A 21,072-nucleotide genomic window follows, 5' to 3' on the forward strand; every position below is an offset into this window, starting at 1 on the left:
ATTTTCACTCCATAGTTTTAGGCTCACATTTTTCCCATGATGAGTAGAAATATAATCATTCCATATAAATGAATTTACAAAAAAATAAAACGAGCAGCACAGTGGCTTAGTTGTTAGCACTTTGGCCTTGTGGTACTGCAGTCCCTGGTTCAAATCCTGGTCAGAACAATATCAGCATGGGGTTTGCATGTTCTCCCTGTGCTTTGTCTCCTTTCCAATTTGGCTCTAGTTTGTATGAATGTAAGATAATGCACATGTACTTGGCATTACTGCCATTTACCATTAAAAAATGCATTCTGTAAAACCTTTGTTTTGTGGCCATTGTAGTTACAGATAACGTTTACTCATCCAGAGATTTAAATTGCTCTGGCAGTGTCTTAGTTCCGCAGCCGAAGGTATTAGACCTGATCAGATATATCCATTCAGGAATTTACCTCCTGCGTGGAACCCATTAAAAATCACTTTGTAATACAAATGCTAGGCTTTGAGGAGAAACACAAGAATGGACCAAGAACTGACAACAGATGGGTAAGCATGTGGAAATCATCTACAATATCATTGTATGTTGCATAATGAGGTTTATGATTGGGATTGTGATTAAACAGATTTGTGAAAAATGTAGGTAAAGGCCAGCGAGCGAGCGCTGGCACCTCTTGCAGACATGCCAGCGCCAGATGTGCGCAGTAATCACACTGTTTCCAACGAGAGGCACGTCACACTAAGCTTTATTTGGCTGTGTTTATTTTGTATGATGGCCAAACACAGGTTAGCCTGCTTATGAAACACCTAGGAGAAGGAATGGGAAGGAGACTGTATTATGTACTGTGCTCATAATACACTAGATAGACTTGCCTCGGCCATGCTAAGCAAGTATTAATTACTTGTCTCTGTATCACAAAGTAATGACTGCATACCTCTTTAACAATAGGCTAATTATCTTATAACTATTCGTCTTCCATACTGTTTTCGATTTAATTTCCCATTATTCACCCTAGATTTGGAGCGAGCCAAGAGGGCAGATGCGGAGTCTGATGACTGCATATGTAATTATCATACTTTATGTAATCTTTGAATTAAAGCTGAGCTCTAGTTAATGCAGTTATGCATTCAATACATCCACATTTGTGTTAACCCTTTAACGTTCTGCTCCACCGTTTGGTAGAGCACATTTTGAGTCATGCTAACTCATTGAAAAACGTGGACTTTAAAGGGTTAATATCAGCCTTCATGTGATCAGTTCTACAGTTATAGGCAGACTGGGAAAAAAAGAAGCCAGCGCTGGAAGCCAATAAAGCCAATAGCTGAAAGCCAATAACATTTTGCTGCAATCACGATGGAATGTGTTTTTGCCCAAGCTGTGCTGCTAGTATAATGGGTAGAGATATTGCCCTGCTATCTGAAAGGGAGCTTGGACCTCCCAGACTGCAGTATTGAAGTGTACGAGCTTAGGCAGATGAAACACCAGCAACTATCAGACTTCAGGTGACCTCTGTCACTTTGCTTCAGCAATGGCAGCCCCAATATTTCTACACTGACAAGTTCAGTTTAAGATCAAACATTTCAGATTTACTGGTACATGGGCTCCTTACAGCCTGATATAGAAAGTATATGTAGATTCAAGTCATAATCAGCTGACAAAACACATATGAAAGACATCAAAATAACTAGCCTTTCCTTTAGATAACCCATGAAAGTCAAAAATGATACGAGATGTCTGTAAACTGGGATAGATGATAATCATTGGTGTCAGGTATTTATCTCTGTCTGAAATCACTTCTTACCACTAAATAATTAGCAACATGTTATGCCTTTTGGCCAAGAGATGAATAAGGTGAAGTCACAAGGTTTTGTTCAGTGCTAAACTTAAGCCTAGTGCACACGGGCATAATGTCGGGCAACATCGGTTTAATAAAAACTGTCCGACATTCGACCTGTGTGTATGGCTGCCGGTCCAACAGAAGCCAGTCTGACAGAAGTCAGCCGTTTGGCCAGCTTTTGTAGGACAAGCATGCTGTAAAACCATGAGTCAACTCAGCCAATGGCTGGGAGTGCTGACCGGAGAGTTCTGGTGAGGGGGCGTCCCCCAGTCAGAACACAAAAGAACAGCAGTGGAGATCTCTATACTAATGTTGGATGTCAGTTTGGTGTGTACTAGGCTTTAGATTTAAACTGATTAGTTAAATACCATAGATTGTAAGCTCCTGGTGGGCAGGGACTGGTGTGAATGTATAATATACAGTATCTGACAAAAGTGAGTACACCCCTCACATTTTTTTTAAATATTTTATTATATCTTTTCATGTGACAACACTGAAGAAATTACACTTTGCTACAATGTAAAGTAGTGAGTGTACAGCTTGTATAACAGTTTACATTTTTAGGTAAATTTGGTGTTATCGCTCTCACTCTATCATACTGGTCACTGGAAGTTCAACATGGCACCTCATGGCAAAGAACTCTCTGGGGATCTGAAAAAAAAGAATTGTTGCTCTACATAAAGATGGCCTAGGCTATAAGAAGATTGCCAAGACCCAGAAACTTAGCTGCAGCAAGGGGGCCAAGACATACAGTGGTTTAAAGTGGTTGTAAACCCTTACAACCAACTTTGACCTACAGGTAAGCCTAGATTAAGGCTTACCTGTAGGTCCAAGAAATATCTTCTAAACCTATACGGTTTAGGAGATATTTACCCAAAGACAGCCACCGCTGTCTACGGCGCATGCGCCGTAGACAGCGGCGCGCAGGCGCACTGGGCATGCCGCAGATCGCGGCGATATATCATGAGTGTCGGCTCCCGTGCGCATCACGGCTCTGGCGAATCACAGCGCTGGAGCCGTGAGACCCGGAAGTCGCTCCGGGATCCATGGCAGCGGCGAAGAGGAAGACGGAGGACCACTTCGGGGGCTTCGTTCTCAGGTAAGTTATTCATAATGAGCTAGTATGCTATGCATACTAGCTCATTATGCCTTTGCCTTACAGGGTGTGCTTTTAAAAAAAAAAATTTGCCTTTACTTCCTCTTTAACAGGACAGGTTTCACTCAGAACAGTCGACCAAAGAAGTTGAGAGCACGGGCTCAGCGTCATATCCAGAGGTTGTCTTTGGGAGTGCTGCCAGTATTGCTGCAGAGACTGAAGGGGTGGGGGGGTCAGCCTGTCAGTGCTCAGACCATACGCCACACACTGCATGGCTGTGATCCCAGAAGGAAGCCTCTTCTAAAGATGATGCACAAGAAAGCCAGCAAACAGTTTGCTGAAGACAAGCAGACTAAGGAATCATGTCCTGTGGTCTGATGAGACCAAGATAAACTTATTTGGTTCAGATGGTTTTAAGCATGTGTGGCGGCAACCAGGTGAGGAGTACAAAGACAAGCATGACTTGCCTACAGTCAAGCATGGTGGTGTGAGTGTCGTGGTCTGGGGCTGCTTGAATGCTGCTGGCACTAGGGGGCTACAGTTCATTGAGGGAACCATGAATGCCTACATGTACTGTGACATACTGAAGCAGAGCATGATCTCCTCCCTTCAAAGACTGGGCTGCAGGGCAGTATTCAAACATGATAACGACCCCAAACATCTCCAAGATGACCGCTGCCTTGCTAAAGAAGCTGAGGATAAAGGTGATGGACTGACCAAGCATGTCTCCAGACCTAAACCCTATTGAGCATCTGTTGGGCATCCTCAAAATGGAAGATGGAGGAGCGTAAGGTCTCTAAGCCCTTGTACACATGGTCAGACATTCCGACGTAAGATGTCCGATCGGACCGTGTTGTCGGATAATCCGACCTTGTCTGGGCTTCGTCTGACTTTTTTCAAGTCTGACAAACAAAGTTTGAGAGCTGGATATAAAAGTTTTCCGACAAAATGATCGGACTTTGTCCAATCGTTTGTAGAGAATTTCGATCGGACAAAGTGCCACGCATGCTCAGATCAATTTCCTAGACCAAAGTTATTGGCTACTAGCCTGAACGCAGTCCCGCCGTAACTAAATAACGTCATCACGTTACGAACTAATGGATTTTCTGACAACTTTGTCCGACCGTGTATATGCAACACCAGTTTCGGACAAAATCCGACGTATTTTGTTGTCGGAATGTCCGACCGTGTGTACAAGGGCTTACATCCACCAGCTCCGTAATGTCATCTTGGAGGAGTGGAAGAGGATTCCAATGACAACCTGTGAAGCTCTGGTGAACTCCATGCCTAGGAGGGTTAAGGCAGTGCTAGGAAATATTAGTGGCCACACAAAATATTGACACTTTGGGCCCAATTACGGGTTTACTCACTTTTGTTGCCAGCCGTTTAGACATTAATGGCTGTGTGTTGAGTTATTTTGAGGGGACAGCAAATTTACACTGTTATACATATTGTACATTCACTAATTTACATTGTAGCAAAGTGTCATTTTTTCAGTTTTGTCACATGAAAAGATATAATAACATATTTACAAAAATGTGAGGGGTGTACTCACTTTTGCGAGATACTGTATATGTAAAGTGCTGCGTAAATTGACGGCTCTATACAAGTACCAATAATAATTAAGGAGCGGTATGGGATTGTGAAAAAACAAACAAAAAACATCCATACCCACCGCTTTGCAGCAGCAGTCCAATGTTGGTTACATGAGCACTGATCACTCAGTTCTCAATCTGCTCCAAGTGGAGAGTAATGACTGTCAGTCACCATTCTCCACTCTGTTCCTCCACTATCACTGAAGTGCTGGGGAGGAAGCAGGCACAGCAGCCTCTGGCTATCAGCCATGCACTGTGAGGTGGAGCCAGTTGTCAATCAGACGGCCGGGTGGATCCTGCCAATATTGTCAGGATCCTTCTAAAGCCTGGAATGACTGTCTTGTCAGTTGATAGCCAGCAGTAGCCCGCTACCAACTAACTCTGGGTAACAAGAGAATGAAGGTAAGTGTACTTCTGGGACCCACAAGAGATATATGACTAAAGAGGCTTTGGCCATGCTTCTCTTTTAATATCCAAAACATGAAGGATAGAAACATGTAGAGAACAGAAGACCTGTGCAGTTGGCTCACCTGTAAATGGCAGATGCTGGGTAGCTTCCAGTGTCATAGCTAACACGTACTCTTCCTCTGTACAGCTCCACCGCTATGTGGTCCTTGTCACCCTTGTAGAGCAAGATGCCACTGTCTTCATCTGTAGCCACCTGGACAGCGAAAAAACAAACGTGTCATATTACTATCTGTAGACATTAGGAGATTTGTTAGAGAGTAGGAAACAAATCAAATACCAAATGACCTTCTGCTCAACAAGTACACAAATCGATTTGCATCCTACAGTTTTGGTATCTTGTATATGTGCAGTGTAAGCACCAGCGACCATGCCTCAAATATATCATTATTAGTATTTAGTCTGGAAGATTATCTAAACTTCAAATATAAATACTACCTCTTCCAAGAAGAACATAATCTGGCCCAATATATTTTCTTCAGTCATTGATCCATCACGTTTCCCCCTCCCCTATCAGTCAATGCACACAATGTCATTATGGGATGTCCAACAAGCTCATACAGGTGTGATAGATGTTCACAAACCTTTGGCCATAACATGTTCATTTTTGAATCCCCCCCCCCCTTCAAAAAAAAAAAAAAAAAGAATAAAAACAAATAAAATTATTTCAAAACAGTCTCTTATTTAACCAAACACAATTCCTAGTGCAAAAAACAGCTTCAAATTCCATACACTTCATGGGACTTTACCTAAATACGCCTGGATAATGTCAACATTATCCAAGTAAAGTCAAAATAATCCATTTTTTACTTTATCCATAACATCCATACATTAATATAAACACATACATGTGTTTTATGGAGTAGCATGACATGTATTTTCTCCTGCGCTGACATAGATCAACATCTGCATGAAGTTAATAAAAAAACTGATTTCTGGAGCTGCAACAAAGGATCCTGTTTCATGAGGAATTTCAATGCGTTTTACTTATTAAAAGTTCCCTTTATGTGCAGCAAAGATGAATATCTAAATAAGGGTTTTATTGCAGAAGTGATAGAATGATACAGAGATCTGATAACGGGAAAGGTTCACACACGGGCATGATCTGTGTATTAATAACAGGCTCCCCAGCCATTTCTCTGGTGTTGGATGCAGCTTGACATTTGCAACTAATTATTGGAGAGATAGAAAGTATGGAGGTAGAGAAGAGTGTGAACAAAAAAAAAAGATAAGGAGAAAGAGCAATGCCAGTGCTAAAATGTATTTGGTCCTGCCAATAAACCTTATTTAAAGTTGAATTTATTTGCATTTGACTGAGAAAAAGATGAATCGGTAAGAGAGAGAGAATAACAAAGAAAGACGATAGATAGATAGATAGATAGATAGATAGATAGATAGATAGATAGATAGATAGATAGATAGATAGAAAAGAGAGAAGAGAAGAAAAGTGAGAAGAGTAGAAAAGATAAAAAGAGGAGAGGAGAAGGGAAGAGGAAAAGAGAAGAGGAGAGAAGAGGAAAAGAGAAGAGGAGAGAAGAGTAGAAAAGAGAAAAAGAGGAGAGGAGAAGGGAAGAGGAAAAGAGAAGAGGAGAGAAGAGGAAATGAGAAGAGGAAAGGAGAAGAGGAGAGAAGAGGAAGGAGAAGAGGAGTGAAGAGGAAGGAGAAGAGGAGCGAAGAGAAAAGGAGGAGAGGAAAGGAGAAGAGGAAATGAGAAGAGGGAAGGAGAAGAGGAAAGGAGAAGAGGAAAGGAGGAGAGGAAAGGAGGAGAGGAAAAGAGGAAAGGAGAAGAGGAGAGAAGAGGAAAGGAGGAGAGGAAAGGAGAAGAGGAGAGAAGAGGAAAGGAGGAGAGGAAAGGAAAAGAGGAAACGCGAAGAGGAACGGAGGAAAGGAAAAGAGGAGAAGAAAAGAGGAAAGGAGGAGAGGAGAAGAAAAGCAGAGATGAGTGGAAAAGAGGAGAGAAGAGAAAAGGAGAAGAGGAAACGAGAAGAGGAAAGGAGGAGAAGAAAGGAGGAGAAGAAAAGAGGAGAAGAAAAGAGGAAAGGAGGAGAGGAGAAGAGAAGAGCGAAAAGGGGAGGAAAAGGGGAGAAGAAAAGAGTAGAAGAGAGGAAAAGAGAAGAGGAGAGGAAAAGAGCAGAGGAGAGGAGAAGGGAAGAGCAAAAGAGAGGAGAAGTGAAGTGAAGGGAAAAGAAGTGGAATAGAGAAAAGGAAATTAGAAGAGGAGTGGAAAAGAGAAGAGGAGAGGAAAGAAGAGAGGGAGTAGAAAAGACAAGAGGGAAGGCAAGAGGGATAGAGAGATAAAGAAAGAGAACAGGAAAGAAAGAAAAGGGAGAGAGAGAAAAGAGACACACACAGGCAGACAAAACATTGGTATGATTGTGTAGGGCACATGTTATAGCAAGGAGTTCCACAGCTCTCCACAGCTCTGTCAATCACTGGGCTCATATTCTATTATCCTTGCCATCAGCGGTGATAAAATTGGGCTTGTGCACACCTGCATTAACGCACACTGACACATAGTTGTCTCCAATTACAAGTGTCTGAATAGCAAAATGCATGACAATTTGACGTGAAATTAAAAATACAGCATGCATGATTTGTTTTCCAAATCGCACTGCCATGGTCTAAATGAGCCTCCTTTGGCTGTTAGGGGCCGCTATATCTGCAGTAGTCACAATATACTGACCTGTTCAGCTAATACAAACCAAACACACTGTCACTGCCCAAGTGTTAAAGGAGATAAGACAAACACTGAAACTCCTCCTCCTATACATTAATCCAGGTCCAATTATGCAAAAAAATTGTCTGTGACTTTGCATCTTTCTATAGATCAGGGAAGTCTTCAGTCAGCACTATAATCACAAAAGTGATTTCTGGCCAGTGCTGGCCTTGTGCAATACTTTAGACACCATTTTAAAAAATCAAGCAAAATGCAAGAGTAGTAAGACCACAGACATGTAACCCATGATCATAATATATATATTTTAATATAAATAAAGCTGTGCCTAAGGTATCGCATAAAGCCTGTTTGTGCACTCTATTTGTGATTCTTATGCCCTGTACACAAACGGTCGGACTTTCCAACAGAAAATATGCGATCGGATCTTGTTCTCGGAAAATCCGATCGTTTGTGGGCTCCATCTGACTTTTTCCATCACGCACAAATGAACTGCCACACACGCTCAGAATAAATTAAGAGACGAAAGCTATTGGCTACTGCCCTCTTTCTATGTCTCATCCGATCATCTGTCACATCCGATCGTTCTACGTCACCGCGTTCCTGAACAATCGGATTTTCCAACAACTTTGTGTGACCGTGTGTATGCAAGACAAGTTTGGGCCAAAATCCGTCTGGAAAAAATCTGACGGATTTTGTTGTCAGAATGTCCGACGGTGTGTACAGGACATAATGCTGACCAGTTCAAGATGCTTTATGTTAGCATTGTTCAGTTATAATTTCTGCATTTTTACTTTACAAAGTGAATAAGCTTAGTGAGTGAGGTAAAAAAAAGGGAAAATTCACTCTGTAGAGCGGGGATCCTCAAACTACGGCCCTCCAGCTGTTGTGAAACTACACATCCCATGAGGCATTGTAAAACTCTGACATTCACAGACATGACTAGGCATGATGGGAATTGTAGTTCCTGAACAACTGGAGGGCCATAGTTTGAAGACCCCTGCTGTAGAGCATACCCAATTACATAAAATAAAAAAAATAAAAAAACAAGAGACGTGCTTGCACATGATAGGATGTTTGAACTCATCACGGCTTCACCTCATTCACTAAGTGAAAATTCACTTTGCAAAGTGAAAATGCTCAATGGCTTTAGTAAACCAATCTCATTGTTTCATTTTTGCAGCATCATATCCCCCAAACATTATCAACAGTTTAAAACTCCTCTGTTTATGTCTTTCGGTCTTTACACAATCTTTCACACAATAGCCATCATACCTGCACTGAGATATTGGTCTGCGCACGGATCCTCATCGATGACATTTGCAGGTAAGATTCCTTGTTTACAAAGTTGACGCTTGTTAGTTTCTCACACTTGCTCCCTTGATATCCCGACACACACTGACACGAGGGGTCAGTGCCTTTCACAATGCATTGTGCTCCATTCAGACACTCAAAATTATCACAGGGACTTGTACGAGGTAGGACCATGGGTGGTGGGTACTCACAAAAGAGTCCACTGGAAATAAAAATAAAAAATTTGAAAAAGTATAAATATTTCTTTCAAACCCTTTACTCCAAACTTGGCTAGCATACAGATATCGGTCAGTGTAACAAAAAATACAGGTATATGTAATACAGGCCAAAGAGCTTCCAATCAGAATTCACCTTTTACTGGTCTGACTGTAATACAATGAAATCAGATTGGTTAATAAGTATTGTTACACCATATCATGGCTTCTGGCATGACCATACTGAATAATTCTGACAGATAATGCATTTAATTAATACTTAAAATGTTACTAAACCCAGGAACCTGCATTCACTATATCTCGTCTCCCACGGAACATGAAAATTAATTTATTGTTATTACTATAAACTGCTAAATACCTTTTCTCATCAGCAGTATATAGCAGTCTTGTGACTTCTATCAGTGCCTGGTTAAAGCTTGTAGGAAGAGTTTTCATGCTGCACTGGCTGTCCTATCAAGATGCAGGACCCCCGACCCACTGTCTGGACAGTGCTGATTGGCCCTGTGCTTTAACATGCACTTTCCCAAGGAAAAAAAATCTCTCTAGCAATACACACCAAAATGAGCATGTGCAGCCTGACTCCAGTAACTCTGTCTTATCTGGATCTGTTTTGGAGTCAGTAGAAGAAGAAGAAGAGAATTTGTGCATACAGGATCAAACAGCATTTTTTACACAATGCAGAGGATTAACCCCTTAGGTACCACAGTGAGTATAAAAAGCATGCTTTACTGCATATACAGACTGATTGTGGGTTTAGTAACGCTTGAATGTAAACCAATCAAGCCTAGTTATAGGTAAAATAAAGGATAAATGGTTTTTAATATGTTTAAGGTGTGGACAGAAGAAATTGTATAGTTGAAATCTAACTTGCACACCCTACTTGAGTTACAACTGCCTATCTTTGAACTTCCTGCTATTTTAAAAAAGCCATGACTACACTTTATAAATATTATTCTTCTATCCGGCCAGATCTATACCCCAAGATAGGTAAATGTTGAAGTGAGTTATTTTACACAGTGACCACATTATTACACATTTTTTTTTTCAAAACCCAAAGAAGCCTCACCTGAAGCCATCTGAACACACACAGGTATAGCCGTTCACGGCATCCGTACACCGCGCACCATTCCGACACTTGTTGTTTTGGCAGTCATCATAGTCAGTTTCACAGTGCTCACCAACATACCCTGGAGTGCAGTCACATCTAGAACGTAAACGAATAGCAGACAAATCCTATTAATTCACACCATGTGCTCTATATTAGTAATTCACATGATAGAACCACATAGTTGGGCTAAGTTGAATCTTGATATAGCACGGTCCTTTACCCCAATGCACTTACAAACACATACACATATAGACATACTAGAGCTGAATTAGAGACAGGATCTGATTAACCTACCAGCATATCTTTGTAGTGTGGGAGGAAACCGGAGTACCCGGAGGAAACCCACGCAGGCACAGGGAGAACATGCAAACTCCAGGCAGATGGTGTCGTGTTCAGGATTTGAACCTGCTAGGTGAGAGTGCTAACCACTACACCACTGTGCTGACCTAAAAGTCAGCTATGGTCCTGCATACTGATGTGCATCATGCTGCATGACAAGTCATTTGGCAGCTGTACAATGTTAATAGCTGTACAATCAAAGAAGGAAAGAGAAGCCGGAGTCGTTACACATAATTAGATAGTAATGCAACATTAAAGAAGTACTTTGCTAATTTCTATTTGTAAAGACACTGACTCACATTTAGAACAATTTAACTTTTTTGTTCTCCTGACTCTAATGCCGCATACACAGGACCGGACTTTTCGATGGACTTGGTCCGGTAGACTGGAATCCGTCGGACAATTCTTCCCAAAAGTCCGGCGGACCTAGAAATAAAACTTGCTTCAAATCTTTCCGACGGACTCGAGTCCAGTCGAAAAATCCGGTCGTCTGTGTACTAGTCCGACGGACTAAAACCAACGCTAGGGCAGCTATTGGCTACTGGCTATGAACTTCCTTATTCTACGTCATCACGTTCAAATCCGTCAGACTTTTGGAGTGATCGTGTGTGGCCAAGTCCGTTTGTTTGAAAGTCCAGTGGACCTCAGCTGCAAAGTCCGTCGGATTGTCCGCCGGACCAAGTCTGTCAAAAAGTCCATTCGCGTGTACGCGGCATAACGGTGAGTTGTCAGCCTAAACCAAGAAAAGAAAGCTCTGCTTCTATGGTTCAACAGAAACTACTATCCCACTTTGTGCAAGACAGATCTCAGTTGCCATAATATAATGTAACTCAAGGGGTGGAATCAAACATTTTTCAAGGCTTGTAGAGGGCATTGCTGCCAAACACTGACTTTTGCTTTAAGCCCCATATACACTATCAGTTTTTCCTTCAAATTTACCAAAACCATATAATATGAGGTCAAACCTTAGGAGTTTCAATTTGTATGCAATCAGGCAGGCCGTTGCAATACATAGTTTTGGTAAACCTGAAGGAAAAAATCTGCAGAAAAACTGATAGTGTGTATGGGGCTTTAGAGCAATAAGGCCCTCAAACACAAGCATGTACACAAACCCTTATGGTTTTGGTTACTGGTCAGCAAGTAAGCTACTCCTATTGCATGAAAAGCGGTAAATGCATTTTCATCTACTACAGGGTTCTCCAAACTTTATAAACAAAGTTTACTATCCTTTAGACTGTAGGGGGGGCTGGACTAACTAATCCCAATGAAACTAGAAAATGAATCAGTGGGGGTAAACAGCAGTGGACTAATGCTTCATATCAGTAAGAGGAATAGTGCCCCAAGGGTCAGATAAATACAAGCAAAGGGCTGCAAACGGCCAGTGGACCTCAATTTGAGACCACTGAACTATTATGTACTCATCCCTACAGTTTATAGGGTAGTCAATTAGCAGAAAATGGAGATGCTCATTGATTGAAAGTAAGGATGAGCTGTGGCGTGTTTGCACAGCCCACGTGCAGAGCCCACCAGGAAGTCGGCACTGTGCTGCACTAATCACAGGCAGTGAGACATTGTCCCGATGCACGGCTGCAGAGATCGGGAAATGTCTCACTGCCTATGATTAGCGCAGTGTCGACTTCCTGGCAGGCTCTGTACGTGGGGTGTGCGAACACGCCGGAGCTCATCCTTAATTGCAAGTATATGTTTATTTTTATGTATGCGTGAATAAATTGGATGACCAAGGACACAGACCAAACCACTAGAGCAACCTTTTTCTTACATTAAACACTCACTTGTATCCTTTTGGTATCAAGATGCATTTGGAGTCGTGCAGACATGGGTTTACTTCCTGGGAGCAGAAATCCAGCTTCTCTTCACATAGTTCTCCTGTAATACAAAATGATGCAAAACATTTACAGTGCTGACCATTTTTATTCAATGCCATGTAGCAAATCAGAATTCATTTCATATTTTTTTTGTTATGCTCACATGTGTAACTGATATATCGTTGGATCATCTGGGGAATGTGTGGGCCATTCTCTAGCTATATACAGATAATAAAATATGTTCTATAAATACATAGCATTCCTTGGTCTCAGTTATTGAAAGTATTTAAAATAAAAGGGGTCTTCCTTGTTCTACAATGACCAATAAGATTCAGATTTCCAGACTGCCTCTGGTTTGAGCCAAATTGGTGTCTATAGTGCACAAACACACTCTGATAAGCAGAACCCATGCACTTACAGTTTTTTTATAACCATTGGCTAAAGCTGCTCATTCACTGATCAAATTTTAGCCAGTTCATCAAAAAGTTCTCTCTGTAGGTGACCCTGTCAGTCGCCTCCACCAAACATTCCAAAATTGAAAAATTTAAGTCACTGAGCGGAAAACTGTCACCCAAAAAAGTGGCTGCATCCAATCAGATGCAGCCGGTGTTTGGGCATTTTGACAGCAAGGCAAGGGCAGCTGTCAAAATACAGCAGTTTCAGCGGGGGATTCATCTATCTGCACTGTGTAGCATAGATAAAGGAAACAAACAGTGTATGACTAACATATTACCCAAAGAACAGCACAGATTATAACTAAAGTGCCCGCATCACCTCTGCAAACAAATACATATCAGAAATGTAAACAAACATTGCGCTATATTATAAAGAATAATTAATCCATGTTACCAAAAAATAAATAGATAAAAAAAAATGAATGATAAAGTCCCATGAATTGTGAAAGAAAAGTGCTTGTGCTCAAATTCCAAATGTACAGATCGGTGCTCCACTGCTTAGTGATCAGACCAGGTGCCCCACATGGGCATAAACTCACCCTGAATGTTGACCACCTATCTCAATTGTGGTCACTTGCCCTATTAAGCACAAGTGTAGTATTGCTGTTGAGCTCACATTAAGGCTCGGTTCACACAGGGGCGGCACGACTTGCAGCGCGACTCACAGACGTGACCTGCAAACGACTTCAGCGGCGACTTGCAAAACGACTTCTGTATAGAAGTCAATGCAAGTCGCCTGAAGTCGCCCCAAAAGTAGTACAGGAACCTCTTTTCTAAGTCGGAGCGACTTGAGTCGCTCCGACTTAGAACGGTTCCATGGTACAGAACGGAGCGTGACTTGTCAGGCGGCTAAGTCGCCTGGACAAGTCGCCCCTGTGTGAACCGAGCCTTATACTGCTGCTGCTATTTTTGTTGCACAATTTTATTTTTTGGGGGATTTTCAAACAAATACATATGTTTGCTTTACCATAGTTTAGGCACTCAGAACGACGTAAAAACTTTTCAACTCAAAAATTACAATGACCTAGGTCTTCTGTCATGGTAATTCTCAAATCTGAAGTTTAATTTGCTTGTATTTTGCCTTCCCTGGTGTACTAAAGGTAGCCAGGCTATGGAAGAGAGGGCTAGGTGATGTTGGACATCCTACAACAAGGAAATGAGGCAGGCTTTATCTGACTTGCTCAAAGTATGCAGTGAAATCAGGGTTAGCAATTTCAGTAGAAGATTCTGTACAACTGTGAAAGACTGAAGGTAAGGCTGGCATTCAGATTTAATATGATTATATATCAGGATTGTTATTGATTATATAGCTTGATTGATTATATAGCAGGATTGCCTTTTTGGTGTGCATACTAGGGATTGGATGTAACAATGAATAATTGTCACCAGTAAAATTGGTAGGGGACAATAAATTAGAAGAATAAAAGCCACTAGACTAGACATCAATCCTTTATGTGAAAAACAACCTTAAAAAGTGGCCCCTTTTAACATACCTTTAAATAAAACACACATAAATTAATACTTAATCTATAGATAAGTACTTATGCACAACTGTTTAAATAATTAAATTGTCTGTTAAATAGATGTAACATGCATAAATGTAACATTGCAATTGATATATATATATATATATATATATAAAATAACAAAGGAAGTGGACAGCAAATATGCCTAATAATGTATGTGAAAATAGTAAACTTGGGCTATAATTTCTACTTAATTAAGAAGACATGCCGAGAACACAGAGTAAATAACCATGGTACAGGGTATCTCCAACACATCTTACTGTTACATATTAAAAAACATTTTGTGTGTAGCTTTGATACAGCCGTGTGCCCCGTGGCAGTTGTTTTCCCAATGACTAGGAAGTAAGCATCCCTGGGCTAAGCTTGCTTGAGTTTCCTAGCAATGCACTAAGTTACTCTGACAGCTTTATGAAAGCCCATTCTCAGTTTGGAAGGAACACCTGCTGTAGTTATCCCCTGCCACAATGTACTGAAAGACAAAACGTATCTTTTTATGTAGTGGAATAATTAACTTAGTTCAACAGCGTGCGGCGTTGGAGAACTGCCTCCAGATTATGGGACTTTGCAATAGATGACTTGACTCGCATGAATTCTACCTTGAGGGGCACTTTCATGTTACTTGAGACGACTAGTAACATAAATATATATATTACAATCTGCTCCGAGCTCTGCTCACCTGCAAATCAGCCGACACTGACAGACTTCTTACATATTGTAATTACCTTGCTCTGTGCTTAATGTTGCTACAGTAGTTACACGCATGAGAGATTTAGAAGAATACAATTTGTAAAAAGCATTTAGAACTATGAGTTTTCCCCCACGGGGATGGGAAGCTGTGTGAAACCTTGACTGATATAAAAGGCATATCGAGCAATGTACTGTATATTCTTATTGAATGACTGGACACTTAGAAACCCTTCAGAAGCTGTAACTGGGAGGTAAGCGTAAAATGTTTGAAGAGCAAAAAAAAACGGAATTAAATATATATATGTGGCAACAAGGTGGCTCAGTGATTAGCACGTATGCTTTAAAGTGTTGAGGTGTTGGGCTTTGATCCAACAAGCAAAGGCATGCATTTTTCCCATAAATGAATAGTATTACCCTGAGCTCAGGTGTGCTATCTAGCCTACAGCTGCTGAAAATGTTTTTCCCATGCCTGGGTTTCCACCAATGCTTTGGTTTCATCCACAGCCATAAACATACGCTGCCTTTACACACACTTGAACTTTAATGGCATCCCAGTCTTAGTCCGTGGGGTTCAATATTGAATTGGCCCACCCTTTGCAGCTATAACAGCTTCAACTCTTCTGGGAAGGCTGTCCACAAGGGTTAGGAGTGTGTCTATGGGAATGTTTGACCATGTTTACAGAAGCACATTGGTGAGGTCTGGCACTGATATTGACGAGAAGGCCTGGCTCGCAGTCTCTGCTCTAATTCATCCCAACGGTGTTCTATCAGGTTGAGGTCAGGGCTCTGTACAGGCCAGTCAAGTTACTCCACCCCAAACTCACTCATTCATGTTTTTATGGACCTTGCTTTGTGCACTGGTCCGAATCATTTGCTGGAGGGGGGGTTATGGTTTGGGCCTGTTTTTCAGGGGTTGGGCTTGGCCCCTTAGTTCAAGTGAAGAGAATTCTTAAGGCGTCAGCATACCAAGATATTTTGGACAATTGCATGCTCCCAACCTTGTGGGAACAGTTTGGAGATGGCCACTTCAAACATGACTGTGCACCAGTGTACAAAGCAAGGCCCACAAAGACATGAATGAGCGAGTTTGGGATGGAGGAATTTGACTGGTTTGCACCTCAACCCAAAAGAACACCTTTGAAATTAATTTGAGGGGAGACTGCGAGCCAGGCCTTCTTGTCCACATCAGTGACCTCACAAATGCGCTTCTGGAAGAATGGTCAAACTCCTAAACCTTATGGACAGCCTTCCCAGAAAAGTTGAAGATGTTATAGCTGCAAAGGGTGGGCCAACTCAATATTTAACCCTATGGACCAAGACTGGGATGCCATTAAAGTCCATGTGTGTCACAATACTTTTGGTAATATAGTGTACTTACATGTTAATAGGCTTCCTTGCCCTAGCACTATAACACATTGCTGTAGCACTTTTTTTAAAGCTCATATGTGCAAATTTTATTAACATTGAAAATAACATATTGTAGCTGGTCCAAATGAAACGTGCAGTGCCGCTCTAAGCTGGGACAGAGATCTTCCTGCCAATTACAGTGAAGGGAGTTGACGTCACTGCTCCATTTAGAGGTAAAAAAGCATTATTAAAGAAAAGAAAAGGTGCCACTCACCAACTCAGTACATATGTATGTAGATGAATGTGGCCTCAGCCAGCGCTGCTCCAGCCACACCCCCCTGACATGTTTCACCCTGCTCGCCGGGGGTTGGACAGCCTCTGGGACCAAGCCCTGGTGAGCGAGGGGAAACATGTCAGGGGGACATGGCTGAAGCAGTACTGGCTAAGGCCAGATTCATCTTCATACTAATGTATTGGGTTGGTGAGCAGTGCCTTTTATTCTCTTTGATCATATTTTAGCTGGCATTGTATCAGAGGAAATATGAACATTAAGGCATAACAACAATTTATTTGGACATATACACCTTTATAATCAATCCAAAGCTGATATTTCATATGTTTGCATCCGATGACCTTCATGAGGCTCATCTGTACCTGGATGCTTGTTTAGATGGTGCTATACACCCTTTAGCTCACACTAATAAAGGTTTGGAGACAGTGAGGAGGTTTCCAATCACATCTTCATATTAGAGAATGGGTAGATGTAAGCCTATGTGTTTCTGCATCCAGCTCTAGCGAAATTTCAGGTGACAGTCTGCTCTCCAAGCTGGCAGGAAGCCATTCAACAAGAGCAATGACAGTCAATGGGCCTGAAGCTCCAGGACCAGGTCAAACATAGCAGACAACATTCATGACAGAGTGAAGAAAAGACTTGGAGCTGATGTGTACTGATGTATTCAGATCAATATACCCTTATAGCCCTGAGGGGGCTGTTCTGTGTATGTCCGAAACACATACTTCTTTTCAACTACTAGGTGCATAAAGCTCAAATGCCAATATTTTAGGAAACATGCATCAACACATGCTTTAAAAACTGTATCCGTTAATTCTAGATACATGTTTTGAACTCTTAACCTGACAGCACCATTATTTTAAATTAACCATAGCAATACAACTAGTATTTTAGCACTAAGGGTGGTTGTAGAATGATAATGAAATACATCCTTTAAAATCCACATTGGGAAGGGGGAGGGGTAGAACTTACCAGTGACTGCTTTACACTATACACAATGTTTTACCTTTTGAGTTGGTTACTAAAAAGGGTACCCTCAAATTGCTCTCAGGGAATGACTATCCCTATCCACCTTCTTGCTTTGGATTGTTATGAGATTTATAAAGGAGTACATGGCGGGGGGGACGGGTCTACTATAAGGTGCCCTTTTTTTATTCATCGCTTACCTCTGATTTGTTTCATATTCTGTGTGGCATAGTTTGCTCATGTCATGGTTGCACATTTATATTTTATTAATAGAAGTAAAACTGTCCCCAAAGATTAGGGTAGCATATTGGATTATTTTAGACAAAGAACAGAGTGATGGCAACAGGTGGACTGATTGTACTGTGACTTAATTATTAGCGGCATACCACAAGAAGTAGGAGAAAAGGATGAAGGAAGACTGACCTTTTTCCACCTCATTCAGATTAGCAGCTTGTGCAACAAAGACAGAAGAGACAAGATACATATGTGTTTATTGGAAACAACACAGCATGTCAAGCCAGCAACAATGAAAAGAGCACAAAGGCAATGATATGCACAGACAGCTTAGCTTTTACTATAAGCAGAACAATGATTAGTAGTAGCAGGAAAATGCACATTTACTAAATAGAATGGAAGAGAGACAGGGGACAGTTTATAGCGGAAGACAATATGAGGACATTACTTATTACGGCAATTGCTGATGAATGCATTACAGCAGAGGCAGGTAACATGCGGCCCTTGCTTTGTGGAGCTAGAAGTCCCAGCATGCCATAGAGTCACAGTCTGGCTGCAATCCATGGATGAATTACACTGTAGTTACATTGAATACATTAACATTTGCAGCAGAATTGTCAAACACCTGTACCAGGCTATGTACACACAACTACTCTTATGGTAAGTATTGCTTTGAACAGCAGCTAGTTGATTGGAGCACATACTATATGCATTATGGTTATGACAATTCCCTACAATGGTTTAAACCTCAAAAGACAGAGTGCATGGCCATCCACACCTGCTAGCATTCAGTGATAAAACAATATCCTGGTGTATAAACAACTACCATGCAACATTATCTCATTGAAGCTTACAAGGTGAGCAACAGTCACCTATCTGCTGAGTGAATCTCATGCTTAGAATACAATAAACAGTTACAGAGCGTAGTGTGTATGCAGCCTACATTTGAACATCTAATACAGTAAAGTGAGCCCTTCATTACTTAAATTAAGATTCATGAGACTCACCTGTGTATTCTGGTGGACAGAGGCAGGTGTAGTTGTTGATTCCATCCACACAAGTGGAATTATTCTCACAGTCATTATCTTCACAGTCGTCAATGTTCACCTCGCAGTTTTCACCTTCAAAGCCATCTGCACAGGTGCACCTTGAAGCAAGCAGGTACAGAAGGTGGAGGTTACACATGATGGCAGTTATCTCTTTTTTTTTGTAACAAAAAACCAACTGCCACAGTAGTGTCTGAATGATGCATTTTTCCTGGAGTGGAACCCATCAAAAAGAGGCAGCATAGCCTCTCATGATACAATTTTCCACTACCATGGCTGTAAGAAGGGCGAATGAGAGGTCATGCAGAGAAAGAAATGTCAAGTGTATGAATGAAGTTCAACAGCTCACATCTGCAACTTCCAACTTGACACATTTGTTAACTGCATGTGGAAGCAATGAGAAATTAATACTTTGGAACAAAAATCCAACACATGTTCAGAAGTGTCAGCTCATCAAACTTATTACCAATACCGTTTGGAGGAAGTTGGTATGTAGAACTGGAAATGGGTCTGCTTAATCATTACCAAATGTGGGATACAAAGTAAAAATGCAATCTACAATTTGTGAATGATCAAAATGCTTTAACAATTATATATTGCCTGATGATAACAGCATTATTTGAAGGATAAACCAGGTATCTCCACTATGCCCGGATTGTGGTGTCTGTAGGTCCTACGTATTCTGTTTTTATGGTTGAGAATTTGATGCTACAGGTGCACCTTGTGAATGGCTCTATATGACATGCTAATGTCACCCCTCATGTTTGTCCCTGGATACGTTCCTATGGAGTGACACTACAGAGAAGATGCAGTAATCACAACTGTGATTATAGACATTCACAGCTGTTCTGTGGTTATTGAATACAATATTTCAGCCACCCCTGCTGCCAATTACCAGCAACATCAACAGGGGAAATTAGTTGAACTACATCACAAGAAAATAAAATGTGCCACCATCATTATGAGATTTTATTATTTCTTTCCCTAGGCTAAGGCCAGTTCTGGACACTAGGGATTCAATGCATAACAGGTCCTAAAGTTACCAAGGCCCTAAGCATCATGTCTTCTCATATTCATATATACAGTACAGTGTGAAAGAAAACCTACCAATATCCATCTTTATCTCCTTCCTTCAAGTGGCAAGTTCCTCCATGTTTACATGGGTTGCTGATACAAGCATGGATAGGTACATCACAGTCTTGACCCTGTAAATACAATGAAGAGTCCATCATCCATCCAAGTGCATATGACCATGTCAACACACCGCTCTGTATATCTAAAGCCATACAGTACCTTAAAGCCATAGGGACATGTACAGCGATAGAAGTCAACTGGGTCATTGTTGCAGGTGCCCTCATTTTTGCAGGGATTTGATAAACATGGGTTACATTTGGCAAGAATGTTGACATCCACTGGTCCTAAAAAAGTGAGAATGCAATGTTGGTGTTATAATCCAAGTTAAAGAAATGTGTGACCAATAACGATAAAGGTACAAAATGTTACAAAAAATCTAAATCCAGGTAGAGAACAGCCATGCAGGAAAAATTGCAGACTTGAGCAACAAAGTGTAGCACTGTATACTAAAGTATTGTACTGTATAGCGCTACATCATACTTTAAATGTAGTATGAATAAAACATGAGCCAAACCATGAAAAAAGTGCCATTCAGGTAGACAAAGTGAACCCATTCTATTTTCACAATGCACTTAGGTACCAACCTTGTACACTAGGTTCATTCTATAAAAACCTATGGTAAAAATAACTGTCACTATTTAAAAATGTTGTAACTTTGTGCCCCGATCCTCAATAACATAGAGACAACTCTTTCAGTTTACATTTAAAAACAACCCAGTTGCATAAAAACATTGTTTGCTCCTTGAAGTAGAAAAACCCCTGTTAGTTTATTTTTTGTCATCTGTGTTTCATTGGGAGATTTCTCTTCACTTCCTGTATCATACTCAAAACAGGAAGTGAGCAAAAATCAATGCAAATTAAGGGAACCCCCCTGGGCACCCCCAGGTCACCATAACTAGTGTCCCCATTGGAAGATTTCCCCCTCTATTATTTTTC

General features: G+C 41.1%; 1 protein-coding gene across 8 annotated transcripts in view; it reads right to left on the reverse strand.

Annotated features, from left to right (window-relative positions):
- The window catches only part of SLIT2 (slit guidance ligand 2), a 401,248-nt gene that overhangs the window by 21,494 nt on the left and 358,682 nt on the right, over positions 1-21,072 (reverse strand). For 5 of the 8 annotated variants that reach the window (XM_077477716.1, XM_077477720.1, XM_077477719.1 and 2 more), the window contains 8 exons: positions 20,296-20,420; positions 20,110-20,207; positions 18,964-19,103; positions 18,146-18,172; positions 12,417-12,510; positions 10,243-10,380; positions 8,923-9,163; positions 5,039-5,169 (listed from right to left, as the gene is read on the reverse strand). In XM_077477716.1, the coding sequence (XP_077333842.1) occupies positions 5,039-5,169; positions 8,923-9,163; positions 10,243-10,380; positions 12,417-12,510; positions 18,146-18,172; positions 18,964-19,103; positions 20,110-20,207; positions 20,296-20,420 (994 nt within the window). The remainder of the gene's footprint in view (positions 1-5,038; positions 5,170-8,922; positions 9,164-10,242; positions 10,381-12,416; positions 12,511-18,145; positions 18,173-18,963; positions 19,104-20,109; positions 20,208-20,295; positions 20,421-21,072) is intronic. The other 3 variants (XM_077477717.1, XM_077477721.1, XM_077477723.1) reach the window with 1 other exon arrangement.

The sequence above is a fragment of the Lithobates pipiens genome, unplaced genomic scaffold (assembly GCF_037356315.1).
Source record: "Lithobates pipiens isolate NorthernLeopardFrog02 unplaced genomic scaffold, aLitPip1_a1.2 Scaffold_13, whole genome shotgun sequence".
Classification (NCBI taxonomy): domain Eukaryota; kingdom Metazoa; phylum Chordata; class Amphibia; order Anura; family Ranidae; genus Lithobates; species Lithobates pipiens.